This window comes from Apium graveolens, chromosome 8 (assembly GCF_009905375.1).
Source record: "Apium graveolens cultivar Ventura chromosome 8, ASM990537v1, whole genome shotgun sequence".
Classification (NCBI taxonomy): domain Eukaryota; kingdom Viridiplantae; phylum Streptophyta; class Magnoliopsida; order Apiales; family Apiaceae; genus Apium; species Apium graveolens.
This window is the reverse complement of record NC_133654.1, coordinates 265,620,153-265,639,880: the sequence shown is the minus strand read 5'-3', so window position 1 is coordinate 265,639,880 and position 19,728 is coordinate 265,620,153. Positions and strand designations below refer to the sequence as shown.

The following is a 19,728-nucleotide window of genomic DNA, read 5'->3' as shown; positions in this document are numbered from 1 at the left end:
TCGTGTTCAAAATTGCCGGGTCTAGTTATTACTATCAGTTGATTCAACTCTAAGGATTTGGCTACGTTTAGAAAGGTATAAAAAATAATTGTGATAATATTTAGGTCATTCCAACAACTTATAAATTTTAATCAAGAAAATGTCAAAAAAATCGGCTTCGCTTGACATTGGACCCGTAATAGTTTGAAATTCCTCAACAAATGTTGTAGAAAGGGCAGGGGCCAAATGTTTGTTTTGTTTCTACGTAATAATGCAACAACTATGGCTTTGTCAAGTGTCATGTATTGTTCATATGCCTAATTTAACAGTGTTTGTAAATTGAGCCTTTTGCCCTTTCACCAGCAATGAAGATCAAAAGACCCTGGTCAACAGATATTTTGCGGTCTGGTACACAGTCAAACGACTCGCAGCATCATTCGACTTGTAACAGCAGTTGCTGATAAACAATTATCTAAAGTTTCATAATAAAAGCCGAGCAAAAAATGAAATAAGGGGATAAGATGGTGAAATGCATAACATATAAATAACCAATAATGGGAAATCCAGGACTTGATGATAATCAAAAGTAACATCACAAAAGAGGGGTCTACATAGAACTTTGTTTAACATTTCTACCAGTCGAGAAATACAAAATCATTTCCATTACAAACTAAGTTGACAACTAATGCAAAGGGAAATTTCTTTAATCTTCTCAAAGGTCTTGAACGCTCAAACCTGCAAAACAAACAGAACAGCTCTAAGCATCAAGGCACATAAAACTAACGTAATTCACATTTCACAACACATAATTGTTGAAAGCAAAAAAATGCAAAGAGCGCACTATATATATATATATATTTAATAAATTAAAAGGATCAACAAACATGCAAATAAACTGATGACTAAATAATATTAGCATTAATAAAACTCAAATGAAAATAACACTGTCAAGTCAGCAATAGACAACTAGTTTTCGAAGCATTAACAAAGGAAACCAAAAACTAATAGCATTATACTGTGTTCATCTTTTACCCATCTTAAAAAAGATACTAATCTTACTACCACTAGGTAACAATTGATACTTTCTAACAGTTGTTAATAAACAGTAGCAATCAAAAAACAAGACCTACTTTCTAGTCAACCCCTTTACCAGCCTTTAGCACTTCTTGAAGTGGTGAATTGTTTACAAGGCACAGCAAATATTTATCACTTAACTGGTCTTGCGTAATCAAGTAGAATCTTTAAGTGGGCTTTTCAATTTGACTCGAAAAGAACAAGGCATTACTTCAGTCATAATAAGATCAGTTTGAACAGAGCGGTAAAGTAATGACTTTAGAAACACATTCAATAGAATGACAAGACATGTGTAGATCTTGGAATATTAAATTGGATCCAGGTCCAATATCAATAAACTACAACACATTCATCTTCAAGAATAATTCACAACAAAGCATGTACCATTCATACTTCTACATCTATAGTTATCCTATACATCTCACAAGTTATCTGATCACTGAATTCCATGCTCTAACTAAAACTACCTCCTGACCAACTCTGCGTTATAACAAGCAAAGAAAAAATTAACAACTTGCAGAAATATTCAATGGAACCAAACAAACCTGGGGGAAGAGACTGCTTCAACTTCTCGGCCTTCTCAGCATCAAAGACACAGAGGGTGTACAAGTACTTCGAGCAGCGAACCTTGAACTTGACAACATCCTTGTTCTTCTTAATCTTCACTGAACGAGCATCCTTCCTTCTGGCTGTGAGAAGGAAATCCTTGATCTCGTGTATTTGTTTCGGCTGTTTAAATTAATTTTTCCCAAGAAAAAATGACAAAAATCAGAAAACAATAATTCACAAAACACATATTATAAGATACAGACAGAACAAGTAAAAACGTAAAAAGAATCAGCAGCGGAACAATAAAAACAAGCAGATATAGAGCAAGGCATGACTATATATATATATATATCCACAACTCATAAATAACTAAAATTAGTTCAGTTACATATATCACTGGTAATATCAGCACAAAATTATACAAGTAACTAAAATGAAGCTTACATTTGAAATGCCAATTTTTTTCCCAAATCATCACTAAAGAAAGACTAATTCCATATCACTTAAAAATACCGCAACTTCAATATATACATTAATGTTTATAATTGGCATCTTATCAAATGTCACACGGTACTTAAGCGTATAACCATTTGCATTATAATATTCCTTGTTTTATGTATAACCATCTGCATTATAATATTCCTTGTTTTTTGTATTCACATTGGAGTTTGTATTACGAAAACTACGAGAAATAGTATCTCCGATACAGATACAGGTAAGAGGCTAAATTACTCAAGTACAATCTAATACAAATGCCACGCCTTTAGTAACATAAATAATAACTAATAAATTAATTTCTTAACAAAATTCATTAAAAGATAATTATACAATCAAAATTATCAAACCATTTCAGTACCAGCTAGCTCAAACATCACTAAACATGAATTTAAACTCCAACACAGCAATTCAATTGAAAACATACACACTAATTTAAGTAAATGAAAGATATATAATGATAAAGTAATCGTTTACAGAGAGAGTGTAGATCGAGGGGGGGAGAGAGAGAGAGAGAGACGGAGAGAGAGAGAACAAAGAGAGAGAAACACACACACGGAGAGAGAGAGAGAGAGAGAGAGAGAGAGAGAGAGAGAGAGAGAGAGAGAGAGAGAGAGATTACCATTTTGTGGTGTTCTGGAGAGATCGGCTCGTTGAAGCCCTAATTATTTTTCTGATGTTTGGTTTTATAGGCTAGAGATAAACCCTAACAGATTTTTAAGCGTTGGATTTGGCCCACATTTAGGGTTTGGGATAAGGCCCAATAATAGCCCAATCTCACGGGTTATGAACAATATACATTATTGTGCATCTTTTTTCATATCTGAGCACTGAATTTTTTTTATTAATATTTTGAAATAAAGAATATAAATCCAGAGTATTACTATTGTAAAATAGAATATATTGTAGTGTATTTATCATCTTTAGACGGTTACTTATTTTTGTTTCTTTGTTATTTTTTAATTTATTACTATTCATAAAATGGACTAAACCTAAGCTCGGAAAATATTTGGAAACAAAATTAAATAATTTATTATAAAAATATATGCCAAATTATAATAGTAGTTTCAAAATCGAAATTACAAATGCACGCATAAGAAGTTGGACACGTTTAGGTGGCATCTCTTAAATTGTCTTAATCTATTTTTCTAATTTTCTCAAATTTTTGAGTTAAAAAATATCAAAAATTATAATTATCTTATATTCCCCTAAATATATTATCATCATAGGAGAAGTTAGACGCGTTTAGGTGGCGCCTCTCAAATTGTTTCATTCTATTTTTCTAATTTTCTCAATTTTTTGAGTTTAAAAATATCAAAAATTATAATTACCTTATAATCTATTTTTGTAATTTTCTCACATTTTTATATTATTAAATTGAAAAAAATTAGATTGTTTATTAACTAATAAATAATATAATTTCATGATATTAGATTTATGAATAATGAGAGAGCGGCTTATTGGAGTAAACATGTTTAACGAGAAAACGGCTTTTTAAACTTCTATGATTTATTATATTTATTGATTATTCAATTAGAATGACCTAGATCGGATGAGAAATGAAAAAATGAAAAAAAAAACGAAACATTATTTTAGGATGCCGATGCGAAGCGCAGCTTCTTAAACTATTTCATATAAAATCTGCTATAAGTATTCAAACATGGAAGATGTGGCCTGCAATGGTTGAAACATTAATCCTAAACAAAAATCAAGTACTTATAAAGTGATCAAAATTAAGTACTCCTTCCGTCCCAAAAAACGTTTCTTATTTTGACTTTTTATACTATTAATGATAAGCTATTGACTACTAATTTACGTATAATCTATAAGATCAAATATACTCATGAGTGATTTTGTTGGATTCGTATTTATAGATATTTTAATATAATAAAATTTTCATATTTAATACTAATACGAAATTAAAGATGTTAACAACCATTGACAAACGTGTCCAAAGAAATAGGTATTTAGGGACTGTATAAATAAAGTGATGTGACCCTGCATTGACGTCGATTTTCAGTATTAAACCTACGGCAATTTTTAAGGTATAGATGGTTTCAACAAAGGATCCAGAGCTTTCAAATATTAGGCTGCAGCCACATGAATTGCTTCAGACTTTTTTTGTCCATATCCAAGCATTGAGATTCCTTTGTAAAGATTACCAAACATGAATCTTCTTTGAATAATCAAACATTTGTGCCATTGTAATAACAATGCAGCCACATTACAGAGTTATCCTGCTAAGCATCTCCTTATCTGTAAAAACACAGACCATAAAACAGCTTATATCATACAGATACAGTCTTGAAACAAAATGTACAGCTAACTGCACATTACTATACAAGATTCTGCACTCTGCAGCCACAGCTCAGTCTGCTACTTCTGTGTCTTCGTGTTACTTGTAAACATCGATGATCGATAGGTCCGCAATGTATAATCTATCTTCCGGAGAGAAAATTTATTAATGTTAATGTAAGCAAACTTCAGTATGATTCAATCTCATCGTTGATTACAAACACCAGATGTGACTGTCTAATATTTATATCAGGAGACAATTTATATGGTCCTGGTCCCTGACAATCGTGTGTCAGGGACCGTTTAAATAACACATTATTCCAGGGGCGTCGGATCTATATTTTAACGGTCCGGATTGAAGATTTTTTTTTACCTTCTGCTATAAATATCTGCTGAAAAGACTTTTTCCTTTCCGCTATAAATATCCGCCGAAAGGAAAAAGTCCTTTCCGCGGATATTTATAGCAGAAGGTAAAAAAAATCATTTAATCTGGCCCTCGAAATAAAGATTTAATGGTTGTGAAGCAGTGTGTTAGATAAGGTTTATTTAAATTGTTAGGGATTAAAAACCCATTTATATAACAAGTAGTATCTAATTAATGCTTAATTAGCAAACATGTATGACAAAGTGACATTGTATTTTTCAGCACCTTTTATCTCTTTTAGTGTCCATCAAACATGAGAAACTCCATGCTAACATTAATGGCTTCTTGGATTCTCCTTGCACTTTTGTTCTTTCTCCCTTTACCGCAGAGTTTGTGTACAAAATTTGCAGATTCTAGTGATCAGTTGCCTACGATGAACCCGTTAAACTGTTCATTAGGCCAAAGCAAGACCTGCAGTTCCATACTCTACCAGAGCAATGGTCTTCAGAAAGAAGAAATTGCAGGGTATTATCATGTAAATGCATCGGATATTAAGAACGTTACGGATGGTGACAAACAAGGCTACCTAATACAAGTACCTTGTTCTTGCAAAAATGTCAATGGCACTACCGCGTATTTTTATGAGACAGACTATAAGGTGAAGGGGGGTGATACATTTGTGAATGTGTCAGCTGATTATTTCAGCAATCAAGCTTGGCCAGATGAAGGGGTAGTAGGATCTTTTATAAAAGGTTCAGAAGTTACTCTCCACCTTCTCTGTGGGTGCGTACAAAATGAAGCTCAAATTGTTGTAACTTATACAGTCCAGAAGCAAGATACACTGTCAAAAATCGGGGATGATTTATCTGCTGAAGTAAGCAAGATTCAAGACCTAAACACAAATTTGGCTCGAAATTCAACATACATTGAAGCAGGCTGGGTGCTCTTTGTGCCCATGGAGATAAATGGAATTCCGGTACCACAAGATGTTGACAGGATGTTTGGGGGTAAGTCATACAATTTGACAAATACTTTCGAACTGTACTAGGTAAAGTTAAATTTTCTTACCTTGTTTTTCCCGATAATTAGCAGGACATGATCACAAGTGGGTGATAATAATTGGAGTATTAGCAGCAGCAACATTATTATCAATATGCACATTGGCTATCATTCTTCTGAGACGACGTAGATCCCGGGAATACAATGAAGAGGACCTAAAAGTTCAAGTATCAAAGACAATGAGCGCCCATAAATCATTTTCCCTGCAAAACAAAAACCTGCAACGAGAAGGTTTGGGACGAGTAAACATGCTTAATTAGAGTTCCTGACTTGGAGACAAACTGTGCCTTAAATTTACTAACTTTGAGGTGATTCTAAATGTACAGATATCAAAGGTTTTGAGTCAGAAAGACCAGTGGTATATAGCATTGAGGAGATTGCAGAGGCAACAAGTGATTTTGATGAAACTCGAAAGATTGGAGAGGGTGGATATGGGAGCGTATACTTTGGGGTACTAGGAGAGAAGGTAAGAATATTTCCTTTCTCTATACATGGCCCGAGGTTCAAAACATTGCAAACATCACTATTGCTGATTGCTACCTTCAGGAGATTGCCGTAAAGAAGATGAGATCTAACAAGACCAAGGAGTTTCTAGCTGAGCTCAAGGTCTTGTGCAAGATACACCACATAAATGTGGTAAGGAGTCACTAATAAGCTTCCATTTCATTTAGTAGTTCTTCCGCTTTTGTTTGTTTCCATACGGATAACAAACAGGCTAATCAAGCTTCCGTTTCAGGTGGAGCTCTTGGGGTATGCCAGTGCAGAAGACTACCTCTATCTAGTTTATGAATATGTTTCTAATGGATCTCTTGGTGATCATCTTCATGATCCTTTATTAAAAGGTATTCAAATTAACTATTCAACAAAATGCATCCAATTGTAGCAATGTAACTTTATATATGTTAATTAAAACATTTAAAGGACATCAAAGCAGAGAACTTCAATCAATGTAGAGGTTACAAAATAATGATGCTATATGAGTCAATGTTGTTAAGTAACCAGTCGCACTAAAACCTTAAGGTGGTAGAGGAAGACCCGAACAGGATCTTATACTCTTTAACAAATGTGATGAAGTTAGCAACCAAAAAAAACTGTGATTAAGATAATATGTGCTCTTCTACCATGTAAGATACTCGAATTTGGAAAGAAATGTCGATACATAGTACTGTGCTCAGAAATTATTCCCCTTAACCTGATCATCAACAACGCACAGTAACTATCTGTTCCTAAGGGCGGAGTTTCCCTAGCTCAAGAAAATTAAAGCATTTGAATGATTCGGATCCAATTGCTTATAGAAGCATAAAATTTATATGCTTATTCAGTTACTGATTGTGACCAAGTGTGTGTGTGTGTGTTTAAGTGCACACATGCTAATGGTCTGATGGATGTCAGAAAGATTTGAACATAAATTCTAACAGTTGGAGAAAGTTTCTTACATGATTAGCCATTGACCAGGTCATCAGCCTCTCTCTTGGACTGCAAGAACACAGATAGCGCTGAACACAGCAAAGGGTATCGAGTACATTCACGATCACACTAAATCCCGGTATGTGCACCGTGACATAAAGACAACTAACATCCTACTTGATGAGAGGCTTAGAGCAAAGGTACCTATGGCATAGTAAACTGATTTTCTCGACTACTAAATGTTTGCACAACTAACAAAGTTTTGTTTATGAAAGTCCTTACTCTGTAAATAAACATTTTAAGCTGAACTCTTCTTATCAACTACATAACTAAAATGTTTACTGAAAAGACTGGCATTCAATTTCAGCCTCTTGTATAATGTACTATTATTAATGACTAAATAATACCTTTATCTACTACCTTCAAACTGCTTCCTATAGGTTGCAGACTTTGGATTAGCAAAACTCGTCGGAAGAACCAATGAAGATGACTTTGTAGCAACTCGCCTGGTTGGGACACCGGGATACCTACCACCAGAGTACATTCTGACCACTGTTAACTTTGAAGGCTTAATGACCTTTTAAACCTCAAACTTTGCACCGATATACCCATCAGCTCCTATAGTTTATTACCGTACTTTTTTGCTCCTCAGGTACCGAAAACGTAACCTTTTACCCTTAGACCGGCCGGTTTTCACCCGATTTTTTTCCCGGTCCAAAGGTAAAAAAACACATTTTGAATACCCGAGGGCTGAAAAGGTACGCTTTTAAACTTCGGGGTTTTATGAGTACACTGGTGCAAACTTTGAGCCCGAAAAGGTCATTAAGCCTAACTTGAAACTACATTTTTCAGCCATTAGTGCATTAGGAGTGGACTAACCAATGTCATTGATTGCCATTTTCCCTGCTCCTCTAATTCATGAACAGGTGTGTAAAAGAGCTGCAAGTGACCACTAAAACTGATGTTTTTGCATTTGGAGTAGTTTTAGCAGAGCTTATAACTGGTCAGCGTGCACTTATTCGTGACAATCGAGAGCCTAACAAGATGAAATCACTCATTACAGTAGTAAGTCAACTACATCTATATGCTAAAGAAATTGGAGAAGAGGAAATATTGGAAGTAGATCATAATTTGTATTCCTAGGTAGATAATATGCATGATATGCTGCTTTGTTAAACTGATAACTTCATTTGCAGATTAATCAAATCTTTCAAGATGAAGATCCAGTTAAAGTATTACAATCTGTCATTGATGGCAATCTCAAAGGAAGCTACCCTATGGAGGACGTTTACAGGGTTAGTCTTCTTACACATGAGCAAGAAAAAATCAGAACAATATATTTTAAAATGAACCAGATGTTATACCAGTGTGTACTTGAGGCTGACAGGATTAACCCGTTTTATTTCAAAGTGTCCACTGTTCTTGTCAAAAACTATCAAGTGGCTATTCAATCTCCACGGGAACTCGTTTTAGCCACTAAAATCAATATATATATATATATATCACTTTGTTAATTCTCGAAGAAAATTTAACTAAAAGTTAATGGAATTGTTATTAGCCAATGATGTGTGAGCCACATGGATAACAAAAAAATAGCTTTATACTTCTCTATTATTAATTCTTCTAACAAACTTATCACTGTTTCATTAAATTTTAGGTCATTTTTCTTTCGAGATTTATCATTGTGATATGTATAGTGATTATAGTGGTCAAAACGAGTCCATGTGGAGATCACGTAGCCACTTGATAGCTTTTGACCAGAATAGTGGGCACTTTGATATAAAAACCCGGGATTAACCATCTTTTACGACGATATCCTACAGATGGCAGAAATTGCTGATTGGTGTCTAAGTGAAGATCCTATCAGCAGACCAGAGATGCGAGAAATTGTTGTGGCCCTATCTCAAACTATGATTTCATCTGTGGAGTGGGAAGCATCGCTAGGAGGAAATAGTCAGGTTTTTAGCGGAGTTTTCAATGGGCGATAAAATGTTTAGGGTAGCATCGCTATGATTATTAATATCGGACTTAATAAATAACTTGCAGTAGATGTTCTTCAATGTCGTTTAAAGAAGTCAATCTGTTCTAAACTCTAATTGCAGGACCAGAATGTTTGGTTAACTCTGCACTTAGTTATGTTGATCTAAAACATAAAAACATGACAATTTCTTGCCGCAAGATCAGAGTAGTCATGCTGCAAGATCAAAGTACATACCATTTTTATCACGACGACTAATCAGCGACTAGTCGACACGAAGGTACTCAGGCGCCAAGAGTCTCCAAACTCGACTTGTCGTCGACTAGTTGACGTGAAGGTCGCCCAAGAGTCTCGTAGCCCGACTTGGGGGCTTCATAACCATAATTGTGATGTATCATGCTTATTTTGAACTAATTATTCTATTACTTTTGATCTAAATTATAAAATTAACGTGTTCAAATATATTATATATTAAATCTAGTAATTATACATATAATGAACACTTTGTCGACTTTTTACGACTAGTTGGACGACTTGTCGACTAGTCTTCATGAAGGTACTCAGGCTTCGAGGGTCGACTTAGCGCCGTGATAACCTCGGTACATACTATAGAATCATGACTGGCCAGTGACCAGTGTGAACAATTCTGCAATATTTAGCTAAGCAAGCAAATTCTGATGATTAACGCAAACAAGACAACACTAACCTCTCTAAAAGTAACTTTATACTTGTCTTGCCAAGGTTTTAAACATGTTAAAAGCTTGTTTTCCAAGCTGTAAGAACTCATCTAAGTTTGTTTACCTGAACTAACAGGTAGATTTCACGTTTTCTTCTTGTAATAAGAAAATAGATGACGGCAACTAATAATCATCCTAAATATGTAAACTCAACACACTCTGTCTCAGAACATAGATGGCACGCTTGATATAGCCAACTTCATCGGAATACATCACCTTACAATTTATAGGTTCGGCAAATTTTACACAATCGTTATTTCATATAATTTTAGCCGAACATTTTAAGGGGTGTATTAGATTGTGATTTTGAAGGATTTTTATGGATTTGAGAAATCATGGGGTATTCATTTTGGAGTTTAAATAATCCTTTAAAATTTGAAGGTATTCAAAGGATTGGAAAAAGTCTTAGTGTATTCAATTTAAATTTTAAAAAGTCAATCAAAATTTGGTGGTATTCAATTTGGATTTTAAAAAATCCATCAAAATCTCATAGTATTCAAAAGTCCATGGATTTTCTTTTATTTAAAAAAATTGTGGATTTTGATGAATACATTTTTAATATCTTGAAATCTCTTCAAAATACACGAGATTTCGATGGATTTCTAAAAAATTCCACAAAATTTGCAAGACTCTACAAAATTTTGGATCAACTCAAAAAAAAATGGATTTCTAAAAAATTCCGCGCTTCGAAACTCGTAAACAAAGGCTTAATAAAAAATCCTTAATTTTGAATATAAACTCAAAAATTAAGAATTTAAAATTGTACCAATCGTTCTATTAATTTGACGGTGAAATCAGATTGTATTTTTCAAGACCTCATAAGCTTGATTGAGAAATCACTAAAATGTTCAAAATGGCTTTGGAACACAAATTTCTGATTTCATGAATATTTAATTAATCTGAAAATAATTTATAATTTATTATCTATCTATTGTAAATATAATACAACAACAAGAGGTTTGATAAGTAATTTAATTAATATGACAATTATGCCCCTACTTAATATTTATATAGTATTTTTTTCACCTCATCATTTATTTATTAAATTTTTTTAATTATTCTATAATTAATATGTTCATACATACATTAATACATACATATAGTGTTGTAAAAAGCGCAAATCGGACATAAGCGGTGAGGTCACCTTCTAGCGCTTAAGTGGTTTTAAAAACGGACGCTTAATCGGATTATAAATAAATAAATATACATATATTAAAAGTAATGAATATTTTTTTGAATAAAGAACATTCACGTATTATAATAAATCAATAAAATAATCATTCACAAAGTCATAATCAACTTAAAAAATACAAGTAACATTTAAAAAAAATTAAATTATACTTTTTTTTAAAATAAGATTTATTTTTTCTAATTATTTTTAATTCCCCTTTTAATTGGTCAAAAACCGCTTAATCAGTCAAAATCCGCTTAATTCCAATTAAAGCCGCTTAAACCCGCTTAAATTTTATTAAACGCTTAAATATCCAATTTTGTACTAATCCAAGAGCTTTGACCTCCGATTCCGCTTAAACCCCCGCTTAATGTGCTTTTTACAACACTCATACATATATATAATAAATATATACATATATATAAACTAATACATGCATGCATACATATATACATATATACATATATGCACACACACATACATATACACATACAGTGATAAAAGAATATAAGAATGAGGATGTAGAAGAACACATTAAAGAAGACTTTTGGAATATTTATGAAGACGGAAATGAGAGTGATGCTAAACGTCTTGTTAACGGTGTGCATATATTGTCATTGAACACCTATATTTCACTGGAGGCATATGATTTGTAATATGAGAGCTTAACTCGATCATTGTGTAAGCACTTGTGCAAGGTAAGTCTCTGAACTGCTCAAATTGTGATAAAACGTGAATATCACGAATACTTTAATTTGTTGAGGATGTTGGTGAAATTAAATTCCCTTTGCAAATTTATGTTGCCACAAATAATGTTGTTTGAAATAACTTATTGGTTTTTACTAACGTAAGTGATAATTACAAGACTGATATTACTAGTTTGAAGTGTAAGGATTTTGCGATTTTGGATAATTTTCATGTGAATTCAAATGAGTTGGTAAATGTTAGGCCATATCAGTTTAATTTGAATTGGTGTCACAAAATTTGGGGTAAGACAATTGACGTCAAAAATGTTAAGATGGAGTATGTCTTGTATTCATTTGAGGATAAAGATGTTTTAAAGCAATCATATGAACGTGTATTGAAAAAATTGGTAGTTCTTACTCGGGAACGGTATAACAAATTAGAAATACAACATGTTCAACATGAATGGATAATTAACTCAAGTGTCAAATACATGACATCCACAATATCCATGTGGTCAGGTATTAAGGTAACACCAACACACTATACTTTTTTGAAATCAAATGAAATACTGCATTACGTCAAACAACCTTAAGAGAGAGCCTCCAACAAACACGTCGGAGGAGATGTGAATAAATTACAGGAATTTACTAAACAAGGGATTCTAGATGCTTCATACGCTACCCTGTTAGCATTCTTCCTAATATAAACAACTGAGCTTCTATGCAGAGTACTAAGAATCTGTTTACAACTCTCAATTACTACTCCAACTTCAAGATAGTTCATGTTGTTCTTGTTTACTTCATTGACAGTAAGCTGCGAATCCGATTTCACTGTGATTGTGTCTTCTTGCATCTGCATACCTTTAATCCACGATAATGCTTCCCGCACTCCAACAACTTCAGCTTCCCATACTGATATTTCTCCAACACATTTAATTATTTTAGCTACCCTAAAGTTCCCACCATGATCCCGCAATATCATACCTATTGAGAAAGTATTAGCACCTGGAACCACGGAAGCATCAACATTAATTTTGAAAGCACCCTCTACAGGAGTTTGCCACTTTGCCTTTGATTTCCGAGTATCACTTTCAGCATTGTTGTGTCCAACCGTCACAGTTACTGCAGTTTTTCTCGCTTGAATCCATTCCGATGTTAGTTGGAAACTATTATCCATAGCGAACGCTGGTGTGACTATTTTACCATCCTACACTTTTTTATTTCTCCAGTACCATATTCCTCATAAGATCATACAGATTTTTCCTAACTCCTTTGTATTTGCTGAAGTAAGTTGTCGTAGCAGCCATTCATGAGCAGTGCCTCCCTGATTTTAGTCATAGGTAACTCCCACATGATGCCAACATTCCATAGCAAAGCTGCATTCATAAAATAAATGTGACATATATTCATGACCATCTGTACACATAGGACATGTGATAGAAATCATGACTCCTTTCGAGCTCAATCTATCTCTTACATGAATCGTGTTCCTACAGAATCTCCACACAAATACTCTAACCTTATGAGGTATATTTAAATGGCAGATTCTTTTTCATCCCGTACATTGCTGAATCGTATCCGTTCCAAACTTCTTCCCATACCAGAAATGATAGGCATTTGCACTATAGATACCATCTCTTGCATCTATCCAAACTATTCGATCATGTTGTACACGTTGGGGAATATACAGTTCCAATATTGCTTCAGCATCTGTTTGAAGAAAATTACTCCTGATTTTTGGGACATCCCATTTTTTCTCACTTGGTAAGAAATATGTAGCCACTCGTTCAGTCCTTTCTGCATAAAACGGAGACTGCTCCACCTTGAAATTTGTTTTATTCCTTAGCCACGGATCTCTTGCTGCTACAATATCATCTCCATTACCCAAAACCCATCTAAATCCCTCCTTTAATTCCTCCTTTGCAGTCCAAAGTCCTGACCACAGAAAGCTGGAATTCTGACCCTTATTAGCTCTAAGTACATGCTCATTAGGGAAGTATCTTCCTTTGAAAACCCTTGCCACTAAAGTACTTGGGTTTTGCATGAAGTTCCAAATGTGCTTACCAAGGAGTGCGATATTGAAGCCATGGAGATTCCGAAAACCTAAACCAGACTCTTTGCCAAGCTCATATTATTCCAAGATAACTAATTTAACCCTTTTTGACTGTCACCTTTCCCAGTTCTCCACCAATAATTTTGTACATTTGCTCCAATTCATTGCACAGAGATATAGGTAACAAAAAACATGACATAGTATATGATGGGATGGCCTGAGCTACATTACGGATTAATACTGTTTTCCCACCTTGAGACATGGGTTTAGTTTTCCATCCTCGGATTCGTTTGCTGGCATTCTCTTTCAGGTAATTAAACACTCTTTTCCTTGATCTCCCAACTAAAGACGAAAACCCCAAATACTTAGTGTTTGTTATATCCGCGTGAACTTCCAGAATCTGCGCAATTTCCGCACGTTTGTCTCGTGTAACATTTGTACTAAAAAATACACTAGACTTCTGAAAGTTAATTGATTGTCCCGAGCATTTTTCATAATTGATAAACAATTTTTTTATGCTTCTGGCCTCCTCAGTACTAGCCTGTAAGAAGAGAAGACTGTCATCAGCAAATAGGATGTGAGAAATGGTTGGCGTCGTGGTGCTGATCTTACAACCATGGATTGCACCACTATTTGAAGCTTCATCTATGACATTCGAAAGTCCTTCAACACAGACCAAAAAAAGGTATGGCGAGAGGGGGTCACCCTATCTCGGCCCTTTCCTAAGAACAATCGGTCCAAAAAAAGAACCATTAATGCAGATTATATATGTCACTGTCTTAATACACAACATCATCCATCTAATCCATGTCTCGCAAAAACCCATTGTCTGCATTCTTTTCCGTAAAAACGACCAATTCACTCGATCATATGCTTTGCTGATATCGAGTTTCAAAGCTACCTCTCCCACTACACCTCGTTTCTTGTTGTTCATATGATGGATTAACTCGAAAGCTATAAGCACATTGTCTGTTACTCCCCTGTTCTTGACAAACGCAGACTGATTTTTCGAGATTAAAAAAGGTAGCACTTTTTGTAACCTATTTGCTAACACTTTTGCAATGATCCTGTAAAGGACGTTACACAGTGCAATGGGCCTAAGATCCCGCATACTCGAAGCATTTTCTTTTTTCGGGATAAGGACCACACTTCTGTTATTTAGCTCTCCTGGAAAGTAATTCGAGTGCAACCATTGTGTGCATTGTTCAAAAACTGCATGACCCATAACTGTCCAGAAACTCTGAAAAAATGCGGAGTTGAGTCCGTCAGGTTCCCCAGCCTTGTCTAGGTGCATATGTTTAGTGGCAGCAGTAAACTTCTCAAACGTGAATGGTTCAGTTAGCTCCAAATTATGTGATGCATATAATGTTCTATGGCTAATTGCGTTTGCCATGTCCGTTGTATGCTCTTCGTCTGTAAACAGCTTGGAAAAGTAGTCTATAATAATGTCACACATGCCATCATGATGTTCAATCTTTTCCCCCATATCATTAGTCAAAAACCCAATCTTGTTTGCTTTTTTCTTTGCAGAAGCAAAAGCATGGAAGAACCGCGTGTTATCGTCACCACCTCTGAGCCAGAAAACTTTCACTCTTTGTCTCCAATACGTTTCCTCCTCGAGTAAAAGTGTATTTAACTTCACTCTTTCACTTAGATACTCCTTTATATTGTCTGCTCCAGTACAATCAACCAGCTTATCGAGATTAGCTTTATGATGTTTAATTTTCTCCTTGAATTTATGAAAAAAGGACCCCCCCATCTGGCCATGAACGATGTAACCTCAATAATTTTCGGAAGGAGATGTTTTACAGGGATTGATTTCCAGATTTTAGATACCTCCTGCACGAAGCTTGGTTCTCTTAACCATATATTCTCGAATCGAAATCGAAATTATTTCATTGACACCTTCGTGTTCAACAGCTCTAATAGTATTGGCTCATGATCAGAGACTGAACTGTGTATAACTCTGAGATTGTTAGCCGGGAATTTCTGCATCCAACTACCAGTACCAAAGCTACGATCCAACTCCTCTCTTACACATTCACTGGTGTTCCTTCCTCGCTCCCAAGTAAATTTACCACCCGACAAATTTATTTCAGCTAACTGCAAATCTGCTATAACATTACTGAAGCAATAAAAAAGGTATTGAGGATGTGTAATCTTACCCTTCTAATTTAATGCAAGCATGAGATCATTAAAATCTCCCCATATACACCAGGGAATTTTTGAAATGCCTGCCAATCTACGAATTAGATTCCAAGATTCACGTCGCCAGGTTCGTTCCGGATATCCATAATAGCAGGAAAGACGCCACGATACGCTATTATTTTCCATGAATTGCATGTCAATATGATGACTCGAATAACTATCTACTTAACATTGGGCAGCCTGCTTCCACAGTACAATCAACCCACCACTACGTCCTACTCTGTCCACCGAAAAACAGTAGTCAACACCAAACTTAACTCGAAGTTATTCTATCTTATTTGAATGAGAAATATTCTCTATTAAAAACAGGAAAATGGGTCTGTGATCCCGTAAAAGATCACTGAGTGCACGAACTGTTCGAGGGTTCTCAAGCCCTTTACAATTCCAGCTTATGTAACTCATGGCTCCTGGCTAGCTTGCTTCGCAAGCTTAGCCATTCCAATTGTTGAGGTCTCTACACAATTATAATGAGAAGGAGTATATTCCTTATTTGTGATGTCTGTCGACCGTGTCTGCACTTCACTTAAATGGGCTTCAACATGTTGTCTTTTCCTTTCCTCCAATTTAAGCCCATCCAACTCGTTTGTGTCCAACTTTTACTAGAATTCAAATTTATCTCCTTTGGTTGTAGATTAGAGTCGTGTTCCCTTGCTAATCCCGAAATATCAGCACTAGTTGTTACATTATCCCTTTGAGTTAGCCAATCAGTTGTTGGATGCGTATTCCTCGAATTTTGAAATTCCTAATTTTAAGCCCTGTTTGTATTCTTCCCTTCCAGACGTCCCCAGTCGCCGTCACACGACGTGGTGGCGCCCTTAACCATTGACCCCATTATCGAGTAATCACTCCATCCTTAGTTTCAAGTTTTTTCTTGCAGAATCTTTCAGTGTGAGTCGGTAAGCCATAGAGAAAGCAAAAATCCACCAGTTTTTCATATTTGCATGTGATTACAACCTCCACTTTATCCTTCTTCACAATCTTCTTCTTCCTTTAAGAGGTTCCCGGACATCAACTCTGATCCTTAGTCTCATATATTCCCCCCATATGCTCGAATTATTTTTTGCATCATACTGCACAAAATGCCAAAAAAATCCCCAGTTGTTTCCCTTACATCTCTTATATCTAACCTACAGGGAGGTCATGTACTTGTATCCAGAATTCCACCTCATTCAGTGAGACCTTAATGGGATCTTCCCCTGCTTTGACAGTATTCATGACTAAGATCGCATTGTCAAACGTCCAAGGACCATTGTTAAGCACCCATTTCATGTCATCTTTACGATATAACTGAAATAAAAAGATCACAGGTTTTAGATCTTTGATGTTAATACCCATCACAGGCTTCTATAGATCATCAATTTTTGCCCTCATGGCCCTCACGTTAATGTTCTTCTCTGTCAAAAAATGACCTACAATGCATAACTCAAACCTATTACAGTCTTCTTCCATTCCTTCGTCGAACACCAGTTCTTCGTTTTCCTCATTCTCTATGTCCAAGTCATCCATTTGCATATCTATGTCATTCATTGTTGCCATTCTCACCACAAACTCTCACAATTCTATATGATAGAAAGGAGAGAAGACATTCAAACAACTCTCACAGAGGGAGAGAAAAACCTGTATCGTGTACCAACACACTATACTTAATAAGTATTTCATATGTACCTCAATTTAATAATAACTTATTGTACATTCCAAAATTAACCCAAGACAGTGGTTGTCGGGTCATTTTCCTCCGAGAAATATATATACCTTAGTAACTTTTATTTAGACTAAGTTTATATTATTTAAAATATGATATTTATATTGTTATGATTACGAGTGAAAAGCCTAAACAATCATATATAAATAACTAATGTCCGAAATACCCACCAAAATTTAAGCTACCCAAAATTTTCATCAAATATTTCATTTTGAGTGGGATAACAACTTGATACTGCAAAGGCGTAAGAGTATCAGAATGATACTCCTTTGTTAGTGGAGTATCAGCACGAATACTCTTTTGTGAGTGGAGTACAATGTGATATACTCACTTGTCACTGGAGTATCATCTAAACTTTTAAAATTATTAAATTAAGGTTCACACATTAATCGATTTTACTTTATTCATCTTTAAATAATTTTAAACCCCGGACAGGGAATTGTTAAACGTTGAAATATTAAAAATTATAAAATATGGTTCATGTTTAAATTATAAAATTATTAAATAAATATTTAAATTTTCAAAAAATACATATTACTCCGATGACGGTGCTCAGTGAAAAAAGAGTATAAGGACTGATAATTCACTGATAGAGAAGTATGCCATGATACTCCACAAGTATCACCTTAATACTTCACCGGAAGTGGCGTCTCATCTCAATACTTCACGAAAAAAAGAGTATGTGGTGGGCATTTACGATACCTTATTTCAGAATGGTTATTCTGGGCAGAAGGACCTATAAAAAGAAATATTTTGTTTCATTTTTTCTATGATTATAATGTAATTTTAATGATATTCCTTGATTTTTTTTATCTCATCCATCAATCTAAATTCAACTTTTATTCAATCAAATCAAATAAAATGATAATTGTCATAATATAAAATCAGAACGACAATTTTTTCTTTTTTTAAAAAAATATATACCTTTTAGTTAGTATATTTTTTAAACTGAACGATTATTTTTGGACATAATAAAATGATAATAGTGGATATTAATCATATTACCTAGTTTATTTATACAAAATAAATCGTGTAATTTTGGATTGCATTTTTAAACATGTTTATAATTATATTTTTAATAAAATCATATTACGAAATTCATTGATATCAAGTAAATCGATCGAGTTCATATTACCGATCAACGATTTATTAAATTCGGTTTTAATACAATAATATAGATCGAATAATATCCGTGTTTTGAAAATAAAATTTGTATTTTAAATGAGTTGTCCAATTCAATTTCCAATATAACTTTTAAAAAATTTATAAATACTAATTTATACTTTGAAAATACAAAATTTTCATTAGATATTCATTTTTTTTAGATAACCTAAATATATCACTCCACTGTCACTATCTTCTAGGGTGCATGTCACAGCGGCACGAGTATGCCAGGATAGACATGCTATGACGTCAATTAGCTCGGCATGCCTTTCCATGATTTGACATGTTTTTTACTAATTATTTTTTTATATTTTTAATAATTATTTTAATACTATAAATATCCAGAAATAATAAATATATAATTTTAAAATATTTACATATATTTGAATATCTAAAAAATTATTAATAAAATGAGTGTTATAATGATATTAGGTTGTTATTATCAACTAAACTTAATTTTATATTTAGGTTCACTGTATGTATATTAGTATAATAATTATATTTTAAATTTTATTATATTTAATTAATAAATGGCATGCACAACTTTTGTCAAGAAGCATGTCTTGGAAGTCCTTTACTATTTCCTCTGTCCTTTTCATTTCTTTACACTTTTTTTATGTACCATTCATTTTTTTACATTTCAAAATTTATCAAAAATAGTCAATGAATCCCCTTATTTTCCCACTTTTTCTTCATTTTCATGCTACTTTTACCCCGCTATCTCTATTTTATCCATTAAAAATCAATGTAACCTGGCCCTTCACCCACTTTTAAATGTCATTTTCACTACTTTATACTTGCGTCTCT

At 34.1% G+C, this 19,728-nt stretch overlaps 2 protein-coding genes across 2 annotated transcripts; one reads left to right on the top strand and one right to left on the bottom strand.

Moving 5' to 3' along the window:
* Positions 1-531: 531 nt before the first annotated feature.
* Positions 532-2,862, bottom strand: LOC141678996 (large ribosomal subunit protein eL38z/eL38y). The gene is made up of 3 exons (XM_074485467.1): positions 2,720-2,862; positions 1,599-1,782; positions 532-714 (listed from the first exon to the last, which is right to left on the bottom strand). Exons 1-3 carry the CDS (start codon positions 2,720-2,722, stop codon positions 692-694), a joined length of 210 nt encoding a protein of 69 aa, XP_074341568.1. The 5' UTR covers positions 2,723-2,862; the 3' UTR covers positions 532-691.
* A 2,201-nt stretch (positions 2,863-5,063) lies between these two features.
* LOC141679045 (lysM domain receptor-like kinase 3) lies at positions 5,064-9,338 on the top strand. The gene is made up of 10 exons (XM_074485527.1): positions 5,064-5,763; positions 5,846-6,046; positions 6,142-6,281; positions 6,362-6,451; positions 6,552-6,657; positions 7,271-7,422; positions 7,663-7,760; positions 8,149-8,287; positions 8,419-8,517; positions 9,046-9,338. Exons 1-10 carry the CDS (start codon positions 5,070-5,072, stop codon positions 9,208-9,210), a joined length of 1,884 nt encoding a protein of 627 aa, XP_074341628.1. The 5' UTR covers positions 5,064-5,069; the 3' UTR covers positions 9,211-9,338.
* Positions 9,339-19,728: the final 10,390 nt, after the last annotated feature.

Bases quoted from the DNA above. Each gene is read 5' to 3' on its own strand.
- LOC141678996 (XM_074485467.1), bottom strand. The intron at 715-1,598 runs GTTTGTTTGGTT...TTTGTTTTGCAG, and splicing joins GAAGCAGTCTCTTCCCCCAG to GTTTGAGCGTTCAAGACCTT.
- LOC141679045 (XM_074485527.1), top strand. From the start codon at position 5,070: ATGAGAAACTCCATGCTAACATTAATGGCTTCTTGGATTCTCCTTGCA. The intron at 6,658-7,270 runs GTATTCAAATTA...GCCATTGACCAG, and splicing joins TCATGATCCTTTATTAAAAG to GTCATCAGCCTCTCTCTTGG. The intron at 8,288-8,418 runs GTAAGTCAACTA...CTTCATTTGCAG, and splicing joins TGAAATCACTCATTACAGTA to ATTAATCAAATCTTTCAAGA.